Source organism: Cyanistes caeruleus, chromosome 4, assembly GCF_971803275.1.
Source record: "Cyanistes caeruleus chromosome 4, bCyaCae1.hap1.1, whole genome shotgun sequence".
Taxonomy (NCBI): Eukaryota; Metazoa; Chordata; class Aves; order Passeriformes; family Paridae; genus Cyanistes; species Cyanistes caeruleus.
This window is the reverse complement of record NC_141704.1, coordinates 32,694,370-32,713,651: the sequence shown is the minus strand read 5'-3', so window position 1 is coordinate 32,713,651 and position 19,282 is coordinate 32,694,370. Positions and strand designations below refer to the sequence as shown.

Here is a 19,282-nt window from a genome sequence, read left to right as displayed (position 1 = left end):
ATGGCAATAGGGCTCCAGGGCTGTTTGATGGACAGTAACAACCTACCTGCACTCCCAGGATGCCGAAGATGATGAAGAAAGCACAGCAGATGAGGACAATGTTTCCTATGGGCTTGAGGGAAGAAATGAGTGTCTCCACCACCAGCTTCAGACCAGGGGCTCGACTGATGACTCTGGAAAGGAAGCAAGGGGAAGGATGACAGAGGGACAGGGTGGGGATGTTTGGCCTAAGCTAAGCATTTTCAGCAGCAGCAGCAGAACCCTGTCTCCCTGTGCAGTGACCCCTCAGTGGAGATCCCTCCCCTGTGATCAAAAATCCTTTTCTCTCCCATAGATTTTTTGTTTGATGAGGTGTCTCCAGCATCAGACCCATATGGCTAAGGAGGACCTCCTTGTGGCTTATTGCTTGTAAGTGGAAAATCTACACTTTGCCTGGCACAGCTGGATGTGACCCTGGGAATAACCAGTGAGAAGAGGGGGCCGAGCAGGGCTCGGTGGGGTTCTGACCGGAGGGGACGTAGTGTGCGCAGCAACCGGAGCACTCGCAGCACCCCCAGGATTTTGGCACCACCAGCAGAGGCCACTGAGACCACAATGTCAATGAGAGACACAAAGACCAAGAAGCCATCCAAGATGTTCCAGCTGCTGCGGAGATAAGCTTGGTCCCCAAAATACAGGCCTAGAGAGACCACCTGGAAGAGAGGGGGGAGAAGAGAGGGTGAAATGGCTCCTATGTTACCTGGTAGAGAGCAACTATGGAGAGAATGGGAGGAGAATGAATAGTTATCAATTCCTCTTGACACTGAAGTTGTCATCTCATAATCTTTTCCTTTCACCTGGGTGTCTATAAAGGAAAACACCTTTTTTCTGCCTTCCTGAGCAACATGGCACTGTAGGGGAGCCACAGGAAACCTTTCCCTGCCACACAAGACTTTGGGGAACGTCTCACGGTTCAGAAATCACCTTGGAGGTAAAGTCAGACACTAAATCCATACTTTGGCTCTTAAAGGGGTAATTTGTTTGTCAGCAGTTCTCAAAAACAGTGAGTGCTACAGAAATTGATGGCCATGGGAAGATATTAACATCCTGCAAATCATGGTCAAAATTCAGATATTAATTTTAGGGGTTTAATTTCCAGCACACAGATTTAGAACTTTTTCCCAAACATGAGAAGGTAGTAACAAGGTTTTCTGATTTTTGCAAAGTACTTTTACATCTATGGAATAATTATCTCAACTTTGAGCATGTAATAAATATTGTAATGTCCCCCATTCTTGCTCCAGGAGAAACGGAATGGACATTTGACATCATTACAAAATCCATACTTGAATGCCAGCTATCCTTCATGAATACTAAGATTCAACTGGATCTAATGCCTACAATAAACATCTCTATGCCTAGCAAGACAGGACTGAACCCCAGGCAACATCTGCCTTTATAAAGGTAGAGGGAAGGATTGCACTGAGAAGATGAGCAGATTTTAAAAGGGTGCTGAACAAACATGAACAGTGTTTGACACTGGAAAAAGGCTCTGAGCTGTTCATCTCCAGTAACTTACCTTCAGTGTCATCTCAGCTACAAAGATTGCTGTGAAAATGTAGTTGGACACAGTGAGAAAGATTCTTTCCTAGAAAAAATAAAACAAAACAAAAAACAAAACAGAGAAAGACCTTAAATGTATTTTGACTACTTCTTGTTACTCTGTCAGGCCCCTTTGATGATCTTGATATTTTTGCATTCCTGTGAAGGGTCTGAAAGTTGATGAAATAAGGGAGCTGCCCTTTGCAGAGGTCAGTGCTAGGCAGCTTTCAGTTCATATAGTCCCTTGGCTGGGACAGGATCCTATGCAGCTCTGCCAGAGAAGAGTGGATGGGGTTTTTTTGCATCCTGCAAATCTGGTTTCAAGGCACCTTCTGCCCTTTTCTGTCAGTGCTGCTCAGACCTAACCCGCTGCACTGACCTGGGACTCCTTCCTGAAGAGCTGCTGAGCATAGACCACAGATTGTGTCCCAGTGCAGCAGTCTGGGAGCCAGCTAAGGCAGACAAGCAGAATAAGTAATTTCATTGCCAGCTGAAGCCACCTCCAAGATAGCCCAGGAGTAGCATACATGAATGATGATGTGCCATTCCTACAGCATGGAAGTTACTTCAATCTTTCAGTACCCAGTCATTGTCCCTTTTGCCATTCATCTCTTATATGCAGGTTTCTGGAGGAGACTTTCACTTTCCAAGGCAGAAGGAACTAGGCTTTCTGTATTATAAAGTGGGTTGCCCCATTATAAGAGCCTGCAGGGGAAACACGCATTTATGTCAATTACTAATATTTAGGTATTTGAATAGATGAGTTGGAGCTGGTGTTTAATGCTGGAGTTCTTCCAGAGATCATACCAGTACCAGGAGCACTCAGGAGCCACCACTGTTGGAGGCTGTGCTAAAAAGTGGGTGACAGGTAATGGTTCTCACCGTGCTTCTGTGTTCAATCTGAGGTCTTTCCAGGGCAATCGTGATGCAGTTCAGGAAGATGAAGGCCAGCACTACGTGGTCAAAGAGCTTGTGAGCAATGACGGTTTGGCAGAGGAGGCGAAACCTGCAAAAGAGTTCCAGTAGGCACCTGTGCCTTGGGCAGAATAAGTTTAGTAGCAAAGGGGACACAGAATTAAGTGTTCTGGCCAAAACTGGGCTCTGATACAGCAGCATGTCTGATACTGATGTTACTTGAAATCGCAGTAGCCCAGGATGGTACGTGGTCACATAAGGAGCCTGGAGCAGAGCAAGGGCAGAGCAATGAGCTGAACCTCCACTGATTTTCCTATGACCCTGTGCTCCTCTCTTGCCTTCTAAAGAGGCTGAATTGCAGTTTTCCTCCCAAACACACACTTTGTACCACCCCACAGTGAAGAGACCACATGCTGAAAGCTGAGGAGAGGCAAGTAGGGTGGCAGTCATGGGGGCCACACTTCTGAAAGACATTGTGTACATCAACATAGGTGTCAGAGCAAAAAGCTCTCCCTCGTGGCCTGTAATGAAAGCCCTTTCTTTTCAAGGGCCAATATGCATGGGTGAGAGTACTGTTGGCTGGGGTACGTGGACATTTTCTCCTGGTGAGATCTCTTTAACAGGAAGACTTCTAACTTTACCCTAAAAGGTGTGATATAACTGCTGGTAAGTTGATACTGGGACTGTAAATTAAATGTAGATGCTATTCTGGTACCAGGGGAGGAAATATCAGTATATGGAGTCATCAATAATACATTCTTTATCCTCTTTGTGTTAACATTAGTATTCCCTGCCTTGCTTTGCTATAAATATTTATGATTACAGAAAATAAAAATGGGATGCTCCAAAGTGAAGGAAGATCACAATAGCTATTTAGGATGCTCAATTTTCCTTTCATTGCCAGAATCTAGGAAGAGAAATCTTGTTTGACTGTAGAAGGGACAACGGAGGAGAAAATACACATTTTTAGCTGGTAAGTTTGCCACCTAACATCAGGGGATGCAGGCAGCAGAGCAACAGAATCTGCCCCATCTTCTCAGCCCTCTCGTGGCAAAAACTGCACAAACCTGTTCTGTGGAGAGAAGAGATATATGGACCAGTCTTCCCGTAATTCACACCAGTCTGGCTTATAGACTTCCATCATCTTCCGGATGCGAAAGCACAGGCTCTGTAGGGATGCAGCAGAAGCAATTGCCACTGGTCACCTTCCCACTTGCCTGAGAGAGACATTCTTCCTTTCACATCTGACTCAAACACACCACTATCTGCTTTTCTTTAATCCCTCAACTGAGAAAATCAACTCAAGGGCAACAAGTCATGGAAAAGAAGATAGAAGCTTCTTTGCCAGGGCTCGTTTACCTCTTGGCATCTGGTTTCCTCCCCAAATCATGAAAAATAAAACTACTGGTGTCCCTTCTAGAGTAGGACACTGTCCCATGATGCCTTCTTAGAGGTGTTGGAGGAACTGTGTTACATGAGAGCAATATTTCCTCCCTACCTCAGCTAAATGAGAAGACAGGACAAGAAGGCTTTCTGTTGGCACTTGGGCTGAGAATTTCATACAGACATTTATATCTGTTCAAATTTCTACTGACCCTCACTCCACCTTTTCCACCCTTTGATCCGCTCACAGACTGCTGTCCCCCAGGCTGATACCACAAAACCCACTTGCCTTGCCTGCGGTGCCTGTGCTTCCTGCTCTGGTCTGCTGATGTTCCTCACCCAAAACTCTCACCGTTGCACAGCTGGACCTCTCCTATCTTGTAGAAATCACTGGCTGAACTGCTCTGAAATAACAGCCCCTGAATGACCACATGTACATCTCACATCTGCCCTCCTCCCACCATACACCTGCCTTGCAGGCAGCCTGACAATGTGGTGTGAGTTTTCTGTGCCTAGAAGGTCCTATCTGCATTCAGTGCTGTCCTCCAGCTTTCCTAAAGCACCTTTGCAAGCCTTCCCATCCACATGCAAGAAGACTGAAATTTGAAGATGGATTTGAGGTTTCCCAGAGCACTGTGATGTAACTCCAGGCTCTTCCACCAAGTACTCACATAATCTATTTCATCATCATCCTCTCCCCGTTCTTTGTGGTTGTTCATCTTTGGGAAGATCTCCTTGACAATACTGGGCATTTTGCCATTGCAGTCCTGATGTTCACTGGCCCCAGGTGGTGCTCCCAGCCTGTGGGTCACTCTGTGGCCAGGAGGGACCGAGGCCAACTCCAGCAGGTCACAGGAGCCTTTGTTATCCAGAGAGAGTGTCCGGCGGTGATGAAACACCCTTCCTGTCCCATCCGGCTCCCCATCTGCTGCCTTGTGCGTTTCCCCAGACAGGAGGGACTCATGCTCAGCTGAGGGAGGTTTGTGTTTCAGGCTGTGTCCCCGGGCCAGGCTGTTCCAGCTGGAGCGACGGCTTCCCCAGGCTCCGCTGCGGCTCCAGGCGCCGTAGTGGGAACTGCGGGAGCTGGACTGTAAGAGAGTGGAATGGGGACTCAGTGGCTCTGGGCACAAGGAGAGTGCTTGTGATCCTCTCTCAGATCACAGACTTCTCCCTGAGCCCCTGTGCCAGAAGGCTGCCATTTATCAGACACTGAGCAAGTTGCATGGTGGGAATTCAGCAGCAATCTCGGTAAATCTGACAATGAATTGATAATGAGTTAGCAATGGTGTTGACTGCGATTACCTTATAGCACCATCTGTGTGCAAAGCACTTTTAGGGAAGGTAAGTAATAAAGCCAAAGGCCAGGTGCCTAATACTGTTACTTACACCAGCACAGAGCAACAGTAAAGCTCTCAAAAAACCTGATGGGCAGCTTTTTACATTATGCTGGGGTTAAGGATAACACAAGGCACAGGGTGATGGATCATCTGACACGCCGTCTTTGAGTCCAGTCTTAGTAAAAGGCAGAAATGAGAGAAACAGGCTTGTTACAGTCTACTCTAACCACATCAGCCAAGGTATCATGTAGTATGTGGCTGCTAGCTCTCCCTGTTTGGAAATAACAGGGGCATTTAAGCACCGAGGCACTCCCCAGAGCTGTGTATGCCAGTGGGTAGAAAGCCCAGAAGCTGATGTTACAAGGTGGACAGATCTGAGATGCACTGGTTAGACAACCTGCAGTTCTTGGGGAAGTGCTATGGGGTAGCAGAATCTGCTATGGGAGCTCAAAGACAAAATTTCCACTGTTACAAAAGCTGATACAATCCCATCCATAATGGAACTTGGTGCTTCTGGCATCACCTCAACTCAAGGCATCATTTTGTGTCCTTTACTCTAAGAAAGCAAGGAAAAGGCAAGGAGGAAAAACATGTTCCACTGTAAGAGTGAGACTGTCTTCTTGATGTTCTCCCCCTCCCAAACCCAAAGGAATATAGATAGCTAACCTGGAAACAGACTTCAAAAATCTGGAAATTCAGAAAAATAATGTGAACTGATCTGGATTCTAAAGACAGGCAATGCTGCTGTGCTAGAAGCCTACAGCAGCAGTGCAATCCTTCCCAGAAATGCCCAGATGATGGCAGAAAGCCAACAAACTGCTTGGCCTTCAGAAGAAGGGTATGACACACGTTTATACTCCCTCACTCACCAAGGACCGCTGGTCATAAGTCATTCTCCCCAGGGACATCACACTGCTCTTCCGGGAGCCAACAGCAACACGGATCTGGTCAAGTTGCAGTGAGTTGCGTGAAGAGTTGGTGACTCCCCCAGAAACCACTGGTGGGTTGGAAGAGGGCAAGGATGGGTCCAGGTGCCCATTAGGTGTCACAGGAATTGCACAGAGTTTGGGATCTAAGTGGAAAAAATGAAGAAAGAAGAATGAAGGAAGAAAAAGGGGGGTTCCTCATGACCCAGTGACTGCTTTGATGCCTAAGCTGTCTAGCAAGTTAGCGGCAGCTAACAGATTGTTAGCCCTTTACCATCAATCAACATCAATTTCTCTGATTTAGGGTGTGGTGACAAAAGCAGTGCAAGCTGGGAAGGCTTTAAAGTCATTTCCTCAGCCTCCAAAACTGACCACATCTCTCCTTGGGGACAGACAGATGAGCAGAGTGGTGACCAAGCAGCCTCAGACTGACAGGCAGAGCTTGTAGGAGAACAGGGGGAGAAGAGCATGCTTCTGGCAGGCCAAGAGCAGACACCAGTGTCTTCAGGTCTCAACAAATTCCACCAGCTGTCAGATTGGCTACTTAAAGCAGTTAGGCTGAAACACTGTGCAAGAGACTGAGATGTAGAGACAGCCACAGCCATACACATACTGAGATCACCTTAAAATTCCTGCAATCATACTGCATACAAAAACTGCATCCCGGTCTATCCTATTACACTGCCCTTCTTCAAACAACTGATCCTTGACCTTTAAGATCCAGGACACTTTTGAGGGAAATCTTAAGTTCTGTAGATGACCAAGAGCATTTTTTAAGATGCATGGAGAGGACAGGGTACTGAATTTTAACGCCTGAAAGGACTGGACCAATCACTTTCGTTTGACTTAATGCATAATCAAGGTCACCTATCCGTGTCTGCATGACAGACAGCCATGAGTCCACTAACACCTCTGTAACCTCTTCCTCCTCTGTCATCTCAGGGGTTTGACTGCCTGCATGCAGCATAAGCTCTGATATGGTGCAGCCATGTAACTCAAGATAGGACTGCTTTGAAAAGAGCTAAGTTATGGGGAAAAAACTGTGAGCCAAAAACTGGAGCCACTGTTCCCTGCTGCAGGAGCTGCATTTTTGCTCGTGGTGCTTGTCTGAGTTGTGCTGTGAATATGCTTGTGCCTGTCCTTGCACTTGCTGATCCTGATCTTGTCTTGCCGACTGGACATCTTGGCTTGACCTCAGACCTTCCTCGCTGCTGTGGGCTTGCCTGGTAACTACTGAACCATCGGCAGACCCCTACTAGTGTCAGTGGGCCTGCTCTCATCACCTTGTGCAAGAGTGTGCAGTGTGGCCCCTGCCCTCCTGCCTGCCTCTCTGTCCCCTTCAAATCCTGGCTCACCATCCATTGCAGAGCAAGTGACTCTTGCTGCTCCCTGCCACCAAGTCCTGTTTGAAGACTAATACCTCTTGTAGAAAGACTTTCAGTCTTTGAGGGATAGAGACCTTACCAGGCGGCTTGTACTCAGGTTGTTCCCACTGTTAATTATCTCTCCTTGAAAATATATGGCTTCTTTTCAGCCTGAATTTGTCTAGCTTGAGCTTCCAACCTTTAAAATCTCATTATGCTTTTTTCTGCTCAATTAAAGAGCTATCTACCACCACAATTCCCTCCTTATGGTCTACAGCTACAGAGAGAGTGATCAAGTAACTTTCCTGATTTCTCTAAGCTTCATTAGTCTCTCACTATGAGGCAAAGCTTCCAGGTTTGCCCGAGTCCTTTTTACTGTCTCGGCATCCCCTCTCCAAATGTGGGTTTCAGATTTGGATACAGTGTTCCTGAAATGGTGACCCTGAAGATAACCAGAGACAGCCTCACTTCTCACTTCCAGTTGCTGTTCTGGAGGTCATTCAAGAACTGTTTCACTTAGCTACCACATTCCTCAGGATGCCAACATGTCTCTGTTTTTTCCACAAATAACACCACAAACTGGCATAAAGTTCAAAATAAGAATTGGCAAGTTCTCAGAAGTGGGAGTAAATTTTCTGCAGAATCTGCATTTAGATTTCTCACCAAACAGCAGTAGGACACAAGCAAATAATACTGTTTGAGCTATTGTACCTGAGCCTTCCTGGACCTCTTGGAATTGATCAAACTCTTCCATGTTTGAAGAACTCTGATCTTCATCTGAGTATGACCGGTTGGCATCACCCTGGAACACACAAATATAGAAGTTGGAAACTCAAACAGTAAAGATCATTTGTTTTTGCCTTTCATTTCTGGAACAACTGCAAAACTGTCCTTGGCAGTCAGGCATCCAGTGTGATCCCTGGAAAGATCCCTGGAAAGATTTGGGATGGCTGAGAGACTGCACTGCTGCTTTTGGATGGGTAAAGGGCTCACTCTAAAGTAGGTTTTTTGTGTTACACGGAACAGAAATTGTGAATCCCTTCCAGAGAGCCTCTTTCCTTCCAAGGATTAACACTGGGATTTTTTTCTTTTGTTTAATTGAATCCTACCCTAACAAGGGTCATTTCATGAGTGAAATTAAAGAGGTGTGATACTTTGTAAATCCTCCAGCCCAGTATCCTCAAAGTGTCACAAAGCATCTCTTTTTAGCACCTCTGTTCCTCCTCCTGATGAAACCTTGGTGGCAGCTCACCTCAGCCTGGAATCCCTCCACAAGAATGGCCACCAGAAGATTAAAGAGTACATAATTGCCAAATGTCATGAGAGCCACAAAGTAGAGGGAAGCCCACGGTGAGGTGGAGGCCATGCCATTATAGAGTACAACATTCCAGTCCTCCTGGGTTAGGATCTGCAAGAGAGGACAAGAAAGTCAAAAAACATGAAGGAAGCACATGAAGGGTATTCCCAGAAAAGCACAGTCAAAGAATACACATCAGCAGCAGACCAGGCCTCTGAACTCCCCCATAACCACACACCCACTGTCACTGTCCAGCTGTGGCACTGCACCAAAAACCTTAGCTGAGCAAGAAGAAACAAGAACAACCATTAGGATAGCCATGTGCTGAGGTGAGAGTGTTAAACTTGGGAGTTGCCACAACAGGACTGACATTTTCACAATCGTCTCCTAGGAAGGAAGAAGGTCCCCTGTTTGAAATACACACCAGTCATTTGGTTCCAATATGCAATTGTTCTTCCTCCACAAACTTCTGTGCTCTCACGAGTCAGTGCAGTGCTCCTCAGCGAGGAAAAAACACCTGATCCTCTTCACTTTGCCCTGACACACCCATGGAGAGCAAAGTGGGCTCACCTGGAAGACGGTGACAATGGCCCACAGCAGGGAGTCAAAATTCTTCCGGTCAGGAACTGTATCTCCTGTGTCTGTCCTGAGGCTGAACTTGCAACCAAAGATGTGCATTCCCAGGATGCTTTGGAACAAGATGATGTCAAATATAAGTATCTCTGGCACCACAATGAACTCATCAGAGTAATTCTCTTCTCCTGAAAATCTAATGCAACATCACAGCAGCAAGGGGTGTAACAATGCGTCAGACCACTGGGAGCTATCTGTGAAGAAGGAACTACATATTGCATCCCTGTAGGTCACCAAAAAATTGGTTTTCTATCTGTGCTGACTCAAAGATATTCCCTCCAACCTGTCAGTCAGACTTGTTCGCTCTATTGTCCTTTTTGCTCTCAAATGTTTTCATCTTGCTATCAGGGCATCCCTGGCATGCACAGACAAACTTTCTTGGTTGCTTCCTGCTGCTCTTCTGCCAGAGTCAGCCTCCAGGCTGAACTGTTCCTGCAGCTAGTGCTGGTTAGCTGGAGACTTCACCTATCCTGCAATGGGACATTATGCTCAATGTCTGTATTTTCTGGTATTATTTTACTGCCCCATCCAAGCCAAAAACCTCAGCTGCTGAAGCCAATTTAAGGCAGGAGGAAGTTCAGCCCTTATGAAAACATAAATGTTTGTCAGTGCTGCCTTGGCCTAGAGCAATGGGCAAGATGAGTTATGCAGTCATGCTCTGAAGCTGCTGTCCCCCATGAGCCACACAGTGCCACTCCAGAACACTGTAAGCTGACTGCCTGCTCACCTGAATATGAAGATGAAGAGCATGAGGAGCATGCAGAAGGTAGCTACGTTGTCCATAGTCTTCATCAGCACCACAAGCTGGCGGCGCAGCGCTGGCATGAAACGCACCAGCTTCAGCACCCGGAGGAGGCGGAATGTCCTCAGCACAGAGAGGCCCCCGTCTGCCTGGCCGATGATCTCCCAGATGCTGTGGTCCAGAGAGGCACAGGGAGTATGAGGGACAAATCAAAGCACAAGTGAACAAACCAAAGAAAACAAGGAATAACAACGCTAAGTCTTCACCTTGGCACTTCCAGTACAAAAAAGGGGTGAGAAAGAAAATCTGTCTGAGCAAGACAGAAGTATGAACTACAGGCTTATCCTTGTATGTCGAAAGCTGCATTTATGCCTTAAGAACATGAACATGGCAGTACATGTTGCAGGACTGAAAGAAGGCTTCAGCATTAATTCCAGCAAGACAAGTTCTTCTACCACACTTTAAACCTTTGTAACATCTTCAATTTGTGTATTTTCAAAATATTTCAGCTAATATTTGTTGTGAACTTAACAAGGCAGTTACAATTGCCTCAACTCTACAGAGGAGAGAACTGAAGAACAGAAATGCTATGTGGCTTGCATAGCACCAACACCAAGTAATGGGAAAAGACGTCTTGGTCTCCCAATCCCTGACCTTGTGTATCAGCCCAGCTCCTCTCAGGTACTCTTTTCTATGTGTATTTCAGCTGATCCCCAAGGCCCTTGTCACCTGATGATGACGATGATACTGTCAAAGATGTTGTAGGGGTTGCGAAGGTAGTCAAAGAGGCCAAAAGCAGCAAGTTTCAGGATCATCTCCAGGGCAAACATGCTTGTAAAGACAACATTGCTGATCTCCAAGATGTTGGTCAATTCCTCTGGCTAGAGAGAATGCAAATTCAGAGAGTCAGAACTGAAAGAGCCCTGAAACTATGGGAAATCAAGTGTTACCCTTCCCACGGAACAGGGTTTGTAGGGAGTTGCAAATTTTCATGGGTGAGACTGTAGTGGATCTGGATAGCAACACTTGCACTCCAATTTGTTTGCAGATTTGCTCTCTTCATCATAGATTATATCCCTAACAACTATTTTTTTCTGCAGGTGATCAGGAGCCTCACAGCCATTCACACAGCCAAGGCTGACCAAGCATCTCCTACATCCCACCCCATATCCCTTTCCCCTGACTAAAGGCTGCTGTATTTTGTGCAAAGAACTGGAGTATTTCTTGAAGGAGACCAAAATTGGCTGATTTGCAGTCAATCTCTCTCTTCAAGAATTTCTTCCTCTGAGGTTTCCACACGTAGCTGGCACTTCTTTTTTTTTTTCCTGGCACTTCTTTTTTTTTTCCTGAAATTTTGAAAACATTCAAATGACAGGAGGACAGTTCCCCATCTTCCTCTGAACATCACTTCATTAAACTGCCCCTTTTCCCTCTATTTTTTCACTTCCTCATTTTTCTCTCCCCCTTCCCCCACCAAACCCTTGGTATGCATTGGTTTCCTGGTCTTGCTCCGTCAGTGTTATGCCTCTGTCCTCAGAGTGGTCTCAATAATTACCCAAGAAAATATCAAACTAGACAAGACAACACCAAGGAGGACCATAATGCTAAAACCTGCCTGTAAAGGGACAGGGAGAGAAGGACAGGGTGAAGGATACATGAAAAATGGACAGCAAGAGGAGAAAATCAAGTGCACAAGGTGAAAAATCCAAGAATGACTGAGGTGACTGTTGAAAAATAAAGAGTGTGCATCTTCCTTTGCATTGGTCTGAGCTATGCCTGGCCACCAAGCCACTCTTTTAAGCATCACATAAAATGGATGGGAGCAAGAAAACTGGAAATGCCTGTTGTAGAGAGCACAAGAGGAGAGACATTCCTGGCACTTTGGAAATGAAGAAGTGAATCCCTGCAGGTCAGAGCCAATATTTTTAGCATTCAATCAATATTAGTGCCCACGAGGAAGGGAAGTCATGGTCTCTCCCCATGGTCTGCAAAATTGCTGTTTTGTTGAAGGGTGTCCTTTGCACGGGTCGTGCCTGTTACTTGTACAGCTGCTGGAAAGGGAGGTGAGGGAGGAATGCAGTTCTGGTTTGGTCTCTCTGCCTGAAGCTGGGGTCTGCTTTAACCCCTGCTCTGAGGCCCCCAGTGGCCAAGATCCTTCCAAGTGAACAAATGAACTGGAAACTTCTCACATCATTGGCTTCCTGTGCCCTTTGTTAATTTCTTGCACTCCTCATTGTAGCTTCTTATTAAAATAGTCCAGGTCTTTAAAATGAAAAAAGAGGAGATGGATCAATTTCCATCCATAGTTACATATGAATAGCAAAACCACTCTGAAAATGATGGGGAAAGGAGGGGAGATAAGAGAAGAGAGAGAAGGAATGAGCAAGTGCATGTGGGGAGGAAGAAATGAAGATCACTTCACCGAGACGCAGCAGTAACAACACTTGCTGAGAACAGGAGGTTTATATGTTAAACTGAGATGCCAATTTCAGTCTGAATCAAATCATTATGTCAGTGAAAATAAGCAAAGCAAAAACAGCAACAGGTTATGATGGTGGATTATCCTCCTCTCTGCTCTCCATACATTCTCTCATGCCCTTGTAGGGAACAACTGATGTTTGAAAAACCATGCTTGCATCTTGCTTGTGGAAAAGGTCACCTGTTCCTCTGTCTTTCCTTCCCTCCTTGACATCTGTTTCTCTAGTCAATCTTCACCTGTTAATCTGTTTCTAATGGGCCATCATCATAATCAGCCCCAGCTAAGCATCCTTCCAAGAGAGAGAGAGAGAGAGACAGGAAAGACTAGGCAGAGAAAGAAAGACAGAAAGAAGAGATGGGCAGAGATAAAAGCAGAAAAAGAGAAATAAAAAAAGCCAACAAAGCTGGAAAGAAATTAAACACACTAACACCCACAAGAAGTAGAGAATGAAAGAGTTGTTTTAAATAGTGTAGTAAAGAAGTAAATGCTGGGAAAGAAAGACTAACACAAAATAAATTAACTCAGGGGAAAAGGAGGTGATAGAGAGGAGCCAGATGGAGAGGCACTAAGGCAGATATGGCATTGCAGCAGTTTCTGGAGATACAGCTAATTTGACAGAGTGCAAAGAGCCATCAGCTGGGGGCCAAGGCTGCAGGGTGGGGTTCACCGGGGGTTGTGTTCTGTGTGGCAATGTCCTTGCTCCTAGGGCGGTGTGGCTGGCAGTGACAATGGATGAGGAGGGTGTCTGACACATGGCTGGTGCAGGGGACTCTTCTCTGGCCAGGGAAATGTGAACCTGATGAAGAGGACAAGCAAACAGGGGCAAAATGGTTCTCCCCTTTTCTTCCTACCAACACACAGGCTCTTTAACACAGTGGCTGTGTCACCTTGCAGTTGTGAGGTCTCCCAGGCTCCCAAAGACAGTATTCAGGCATTCATCATCTAAACCCTTCCTCCTCCCAGGTTTACCTAGAAACTGTGAATTGAAGCATCCCCAAGGAAAGAATTGAACTCAAGGCTACTTTAGTCCAAGAAAAAGAAAGGAACACCAGAAATCTTCCCACAAGCAGTCTGTTCACATTGCCAAGACAGGACAGACTGATTTACCCATCACACTAGAAGTGAAACTTGAACATAATTATGGGAGCTGAGTACTGGGGTAAGGAGTGTGGCTTGAAGGGGCAGAGATCCCAGGGGGCAAGGCATGCCCGGAGCCACTGTTTTAACCAGAATGGTTAATTTATCCTGTGTATGGATCTCTTTCCAAAATTCATTAAACTATCTAATTCATATCTTTGTGGAGTAAAATCCTTCTTCTCTAACAATGTAGATCAAATACTGAGAGTAAAATATATGATTTAGATTTACTTCAGAACTCCTGTCCCATGATCAGAAACTAGAACTGGGGCAATAGAGGGCAGCAGCTCAGCTTTTTTCTCCTTCTCAATTTCTTACTAACTTTGGAACTCTTTTGCCAGATTTGACTGAAAATATAATTAGTCCATTATCTAGCAGCAAACAGAAACTCTTGCATCATAGGAAAGGCTAAGAAGATACAGATCACCATGAAGCCCCTGCAGGAAAAGTCTGTTCTAACCAGGAGTAAATTTGCAACTGTTTAGAAACTGAAGAGTAATTGATGTGACCTATGCAGATCAGCCCTACCAAACCTACACACCACGGCCTTTGGGATGAGAATATGAAAAAGAAATATTCCATAAAGAGGTCTCTCCAGCCAGTCTATTTTCACTCAGAGTTTTAAAGTCAGTTGGCAATAATTAGAAGCGCCATAGAAATCAGCCATGGAACATACCAACGCTTACATAAGTTTCATCACCACCCCACAACCAATGCAAGATTACAAGATTGTTATACTCTGGTTCTACAAGGCTGAAGTAGCGTGGTTTCCTCTACCACTCCAGGGAGACTGTTCCCTCCTCACTAAATGTCAGTATGATGAGCTGGCTTGGACATTTGCTGAATGTTTCTGGCAAGGAGCAAATAACAAAAAGAAAAGCAATAACTGTAAAATATGAACTTGTGAATGCAATAAATGCTGGTACAAAGTGAAATCACACAGGCTAAAGGATATGAAGGTACTGATCCACAGGATGGGTCTAGTTAGGAAACAGGGGATCATCATCTAATCCACACAGAGAGACCTCATAATGTACTGATCTGATGTACAAAGGAAAACTGTAAGTAGATACTGGAGAAGATAAACTGAGTCACTCAGCAGTTTCTAAAGTGGCTGCTAATAGCAGAGAGGCTTGAGTCCAACAGGCCATTCAAGAAATACATTATGAAAAAGGCAGTCTGGGACATTCAGCTGGGACAAGCTTTTCATCGTCATGCTGAATACGAGAGAAAAGTCAGCAGCACCAGACCCACCATGAATATTAAGAAAAAATAAGCCTCTTAAAAGGATTCTTCTGGACAGCCACAAGAATCTAATATTTTCTACACTGGATTTTAAAAATAGACATTTCCAAATAGAGGCAGATCTGAAGAACTGCAAAAACTATTTCAAGCAGGACAAAGCTTGAAATGATGGGGTTTGGCTTATGCAATATCTCAGCAATATCTGAAGGCCTAATACCGAGAATATTACATGGTATATTGCACACTAGTGGAGTTGAATAAACGTAGCTATTTACAAATTATATCTTGTTATAAGATCATGGATTAAAAATGACTCATAGAAGTGCAGTTTCTCCTAAAATGAGTTGATTTCCCTCACAAGAAATATATATGCAGATGGAAACTGCCTTGGCCACACAGTCAGGACAGGATGAAGGACTGGATGAATATGCTAAAATTAAGCCAGATTTCAAGGTGATTTGAATATGAGTAAAGTTATTTGAATTGTTGAGGTTAGTCTCCTGGAAGAAAAACACACTGAATATTAAACCCCTGAATTATAACAGTTTAAATTCCCGTCTTTCTGCCTGTTGGTCAAGATCAGGCAAAGCTCACGCTTCTGGTCTATCCCTTGGGTTCCTGTGTTTATAAGCCTGCAACTTGTGCCTCAGCCCTTAACCTGATGGTTTTGGGTGCTTGGCCATCTTTCTGGTGAATAGCCCATGAAAAAGTGGAGTGGCAAGGTGCTGGCACACGTGCCATGAGCTGCCCAGCCAGGTATGTCCCTAGAGAGTGGCTGGACTTGTGCTATCCCACGTACCAGAAAATAAAGGCTCAAGAGGTCTCTACAGGCATTAGTCCTGGGTCAGAAGACATCCCTATGATGAAGTAGCTAAAGCAAGAGAAGCTTCTTCAGTCATAAGGTGGTGTCACCCTGCAAATCACAGATCCTGGTGGGTGAAGGGGCTTTGCTGGATTTCATTCTGTGAAAAGAGAACGGTCTTCTCTGAGAAAAGACAACAGGAAAAAGAAAAAGGAAGGAGAAAAAAAGTAGGCAAGGAACCACCAGCCTAAGATGTACTGTTGGCATGATTTGAGAAAAACTGAAGGAGAGCAAAGGGAGGTGCAAATGTCTCTGTGCTTCTGAGTTAACTGCTGACTGAAAAGAACCCAAAATTCATGGTAGGGTCTGAATATGTTTTAGTCTTCTTGTGCCAGGAAAACAGAATTCAATATACATTTTGAATAAACAGGCTGCACCACATTTTTCAGTTACGATCAGTTTGGCTGACAGCTCTGCTGGTAGAAACAGCATGCAGGGTCATAAGCTTTGCCCAGCTACTTATGGATAAAAACTGACAGTACAGTTTTAAGGACTATCATTAAGGACCTGCTTCTAGAAACTCCAAGGCTGCAGAGGCAGATCCCACTCTGCTGCGGGCTGTACAAACACAGCGGAGGCATCCTAGAAGGGTTTAAATCTTCACATACAATAGCCAGAACATGAGAGTGAATTCTCTATCTCCAGCTCAGGTATTCTTCTGTCAAACTATTATTCACACTGTGTCCATTAAACCAGGATGAACAACGGCTCTCCCTGCTTGGTGATCACATCTCTAAAATATCAGTGGGCAGTTTCCAAATTGTCCTGGGCTCCAGCCCTTAGTCATCTCTCTGATATGTGATAAATACTTTGCTCTTTTTTATCTATTTCCATGAGTCAACCCCTCCAGCATCTTCTTCATTCTCCTCTCTACTGAGCTCCCGCCAGTATTTTTCTGGTACTGAAGCATCCAGTGCAGTTTTGAATTCTGGGATCAAATTAAGGTGTCACAGCCTTGTATCAGAAACTAGCTGGGCTTTGAAAATTGGTTTAAAGCTTGATACGTGGGTGGGATGCAGACATCTGAGGCTTCAAATACTGGCTCAGACACTGTGTTGCCTCAAACAGGGAATTTAAGATACTCTGGGTCTCATGGTATCTTCATCCTGATACAGCACAGGACAAATCTGAGTGCCTTGCATGAACTGGGCTCACTGCTTTTCTCTTTGCTGCTTGAGACTGTGCTCAGGACAAGACTTCACCTTGACTCCAGAGCTTCAATACAGTCAGCATCTCAGTAGCACAGCAATCTCTTATTTTGTGATCTGGGCAGACACATGGAACGAATCTTGGTCTCATTCAGCCTGGCAGCAGAGATCTGAGATGTGGATGTACAGCATGGACTATTGAATGCAAAGTGCAGCAGAGCTACCAACCAGCACTGCAGATTGGTCACAGGCGTGCTTAGCCCCCTCTGACATTGGCACTGCACATCACAGTGTAGACATAGTCTCTGTCTCCTAGCTATAAAATAAGGGCACACAATTCCTCTCCATCTCACAAGTCTGTCGTTAGGATAAAGTGTACGGCTGACTCAGAGCTGCCTGCAAACTACTGGGCTGAAAGTCAAGCCTGTGCCCACACTTGCTTGTTTGTGTCTGACCTATCTATCACTTCTTACTCTCAGGGCAAAGGAAAGGCTCAAGCAGCCTGAGCCCCCAAAATGACTGGAGATTGGAGGTAGTTCCTTTCCTAGCCCTCTTGTATGGATTGAATGTGCTCAGACATCTCTTAATTAAGTTGGGAAGGCTAGCAAGCTGATGGATTTGAATTGAGATGCTGGTGAAGTGCCTGTGACATCCCCAGAGGGCACATTAAATTAACCAAATAGACTAAGGATTCAGTAAGCTAATGAAGAGAGAAATGAGTGCAAGAGATGAGGAAGATGGAACAGACGAGGATGACAGAGAGAGAAGCAGACAGGAAGTGGAGACAGGGCAAAAAAGAAAAACAGTGGGATGAATGATCAGGGAGGAGGAAAAGAGGGGCATTGGAAAGAGGTGAGAGGAAAATACATGGAGAGAGAGAGAAAACGATTAAGTACACGTCTAAGGAAGTAAGAGACCCTGCAAGATCCTGAGGCTTTCTCCAAAGTCATGCTGGGACCATCTGTGCTGCAGTCTGAGGTCCAAATTGCTCAGCCTCTGCCTCCACCACGTTGCATCAGCTGCTTAGCAAGGCCATAACCCCCAGTAGGACTCAGCAGCCCATGCTGTCCACCTCGTGCCCTGAGGTGCTTTACCTGTTCGTGGTGCTCAATGCCCATGCTGATGGTGTTCACTAGGATTGCAATCATGATCCCACGGTTGAAATACTTGCTGTCCACAATAACTCGAAGCTTGACCCTCACTTCTCGCCACATGTCACTGCAGAGCTTCAGCCGGCCTCCTTCTTCCACTTCCTCCTCCTTCTCCAGCGCCGAGGCACCCTGGTCCTCTTGGCTGCCCTCTCCCTCCCCTTCACTGGCTCCTCCATCCTCCTGGTCTGAGCCAGCACTATCCAGGACTGAGAGCCTTCTGGATGCTTCATGTTCTGCCCTATGGCATCGTGGGCAGTTGGTGGGATCAGAGGTTGCTGTCACAGCGATGGGCTGGACTAAGCCCTGAGAAGGGCAGCCAAGAGAGTTGTGCTGCTGGCAAAGCCCTGGAAAGAGAAATGGTGCTGCTTAAAGAGGGAGGATATGAAAAAAGACATTCAATGTGGACACCTTTTTGGCTTCTGGGTATTTAGACAGAGCAACTGGTCTTTTTAGCTGTGAGGATGATTAGACACTGACACATCATCTCAAGGGCAGCAATAGAAGCCGTTGTCATTGGGGGCTCCATGCTGACAGGCTGTGTCTCCAAAACACACGGTACTGTTCAGCTTGCCTGTGATTAGGCTGAACAGAGTTCACATCCATCAGAGAAAGAACTGCTTTGTCTCATGCAGAAATCATAGCCTGAGACTCACTAGCTTGTGTTAAGTGGGACCTGAGGGGAAAAATGGTCATGAGAGCTGGTTTTGGCCTGAGTTGCTACAAGCAGGGTCTGAGAACCCCCAGGCTGAACTGGACTCTCTAAATTAGAGAAACTACATCAGCAAAGCATCTCAAGAAGCCAGAAGAGGTAACACAGGAACGCTTCCTCCTGACAGAATGCACTATGAATCAGAACAGATCCCCTGACTTCAGTGAGAAATCTTAATTTTTGTTCCTTGATCCTCCATTTTGGCCTGGAAGATCAAATGGACACTGTGGGAAATGAAGCAATTAATTCATTAACACAGCGCATGAAGCCTGCAGAAACACTTCTCCCAGCAAGTAAAGAAAATGAAAGTTTGAGTATGCAAAACACGTTGAAGGAAAATCTGCCTTTTTGCTTGTTAATGGGAGCATAACTT

General features: G+C 45.5%; 1 protein-coding gene across 1 annotated transcript in view; it reads right to left on the bottom strand.

Annotated features, from left to right (window-relative positions):
• CACNA1I (calcium voltage-gated channel subunit alpha1 I) overlaps window positions 1-19,282 on the bottom strand; it is a 161,660-nt gene that overhangs the window by 20,955 nt on the left and 121,423 nt on the right. The window contains exons 10-22 of the mRNA XM_086887503.1: window positions 18,144-18,544; window positions 10,908-11,059; window positions 10,164-10,349; window positions 9,374-9,491; window positions 8,759-8,914; window positions 8,218-8,308; window positions 6,086-6,288; window positions 4,551-4,967; window positions 3,564-3,664; window positions 2,464-2,587; window positions 1,559-1,627; window positions 508-692; window positions 47-173 (exon numbers count right to left, since the gene is read on the bottom strand). Coding sequence (XP_086743629.1) covers window positions 47-173; window positions 508-692; window positions 1,559-1,627; window positions 2,464-2,587; window positions 3,564-3,664; window positions 4,551-4,967; window positions 6,086-6,288; window positions 8,218-8,308; window positions 8,759-8,914; window positions 9,374-9,491; window positions 10,164-10,349; window positions 10,908-11,059; window positions 18,144-18,544 — 2,330 coding nt within the window. The remainder of the gene's footprint in view (window positions 1-46; window positions 174-507; window positions 693-1,558; window positions 1,628-2,463; window positions 2,588-3,563; window positions 3,665-4,550; window positions 4,968-6,085; window positions 6,289-8,217; window positions 8,309-8,758; window positions 8,915-9,373; window positions 9,492-10,163; window positions 10,350-10,907; window positions 11,060-18,143; window positions 18,545-19,282) is intronic.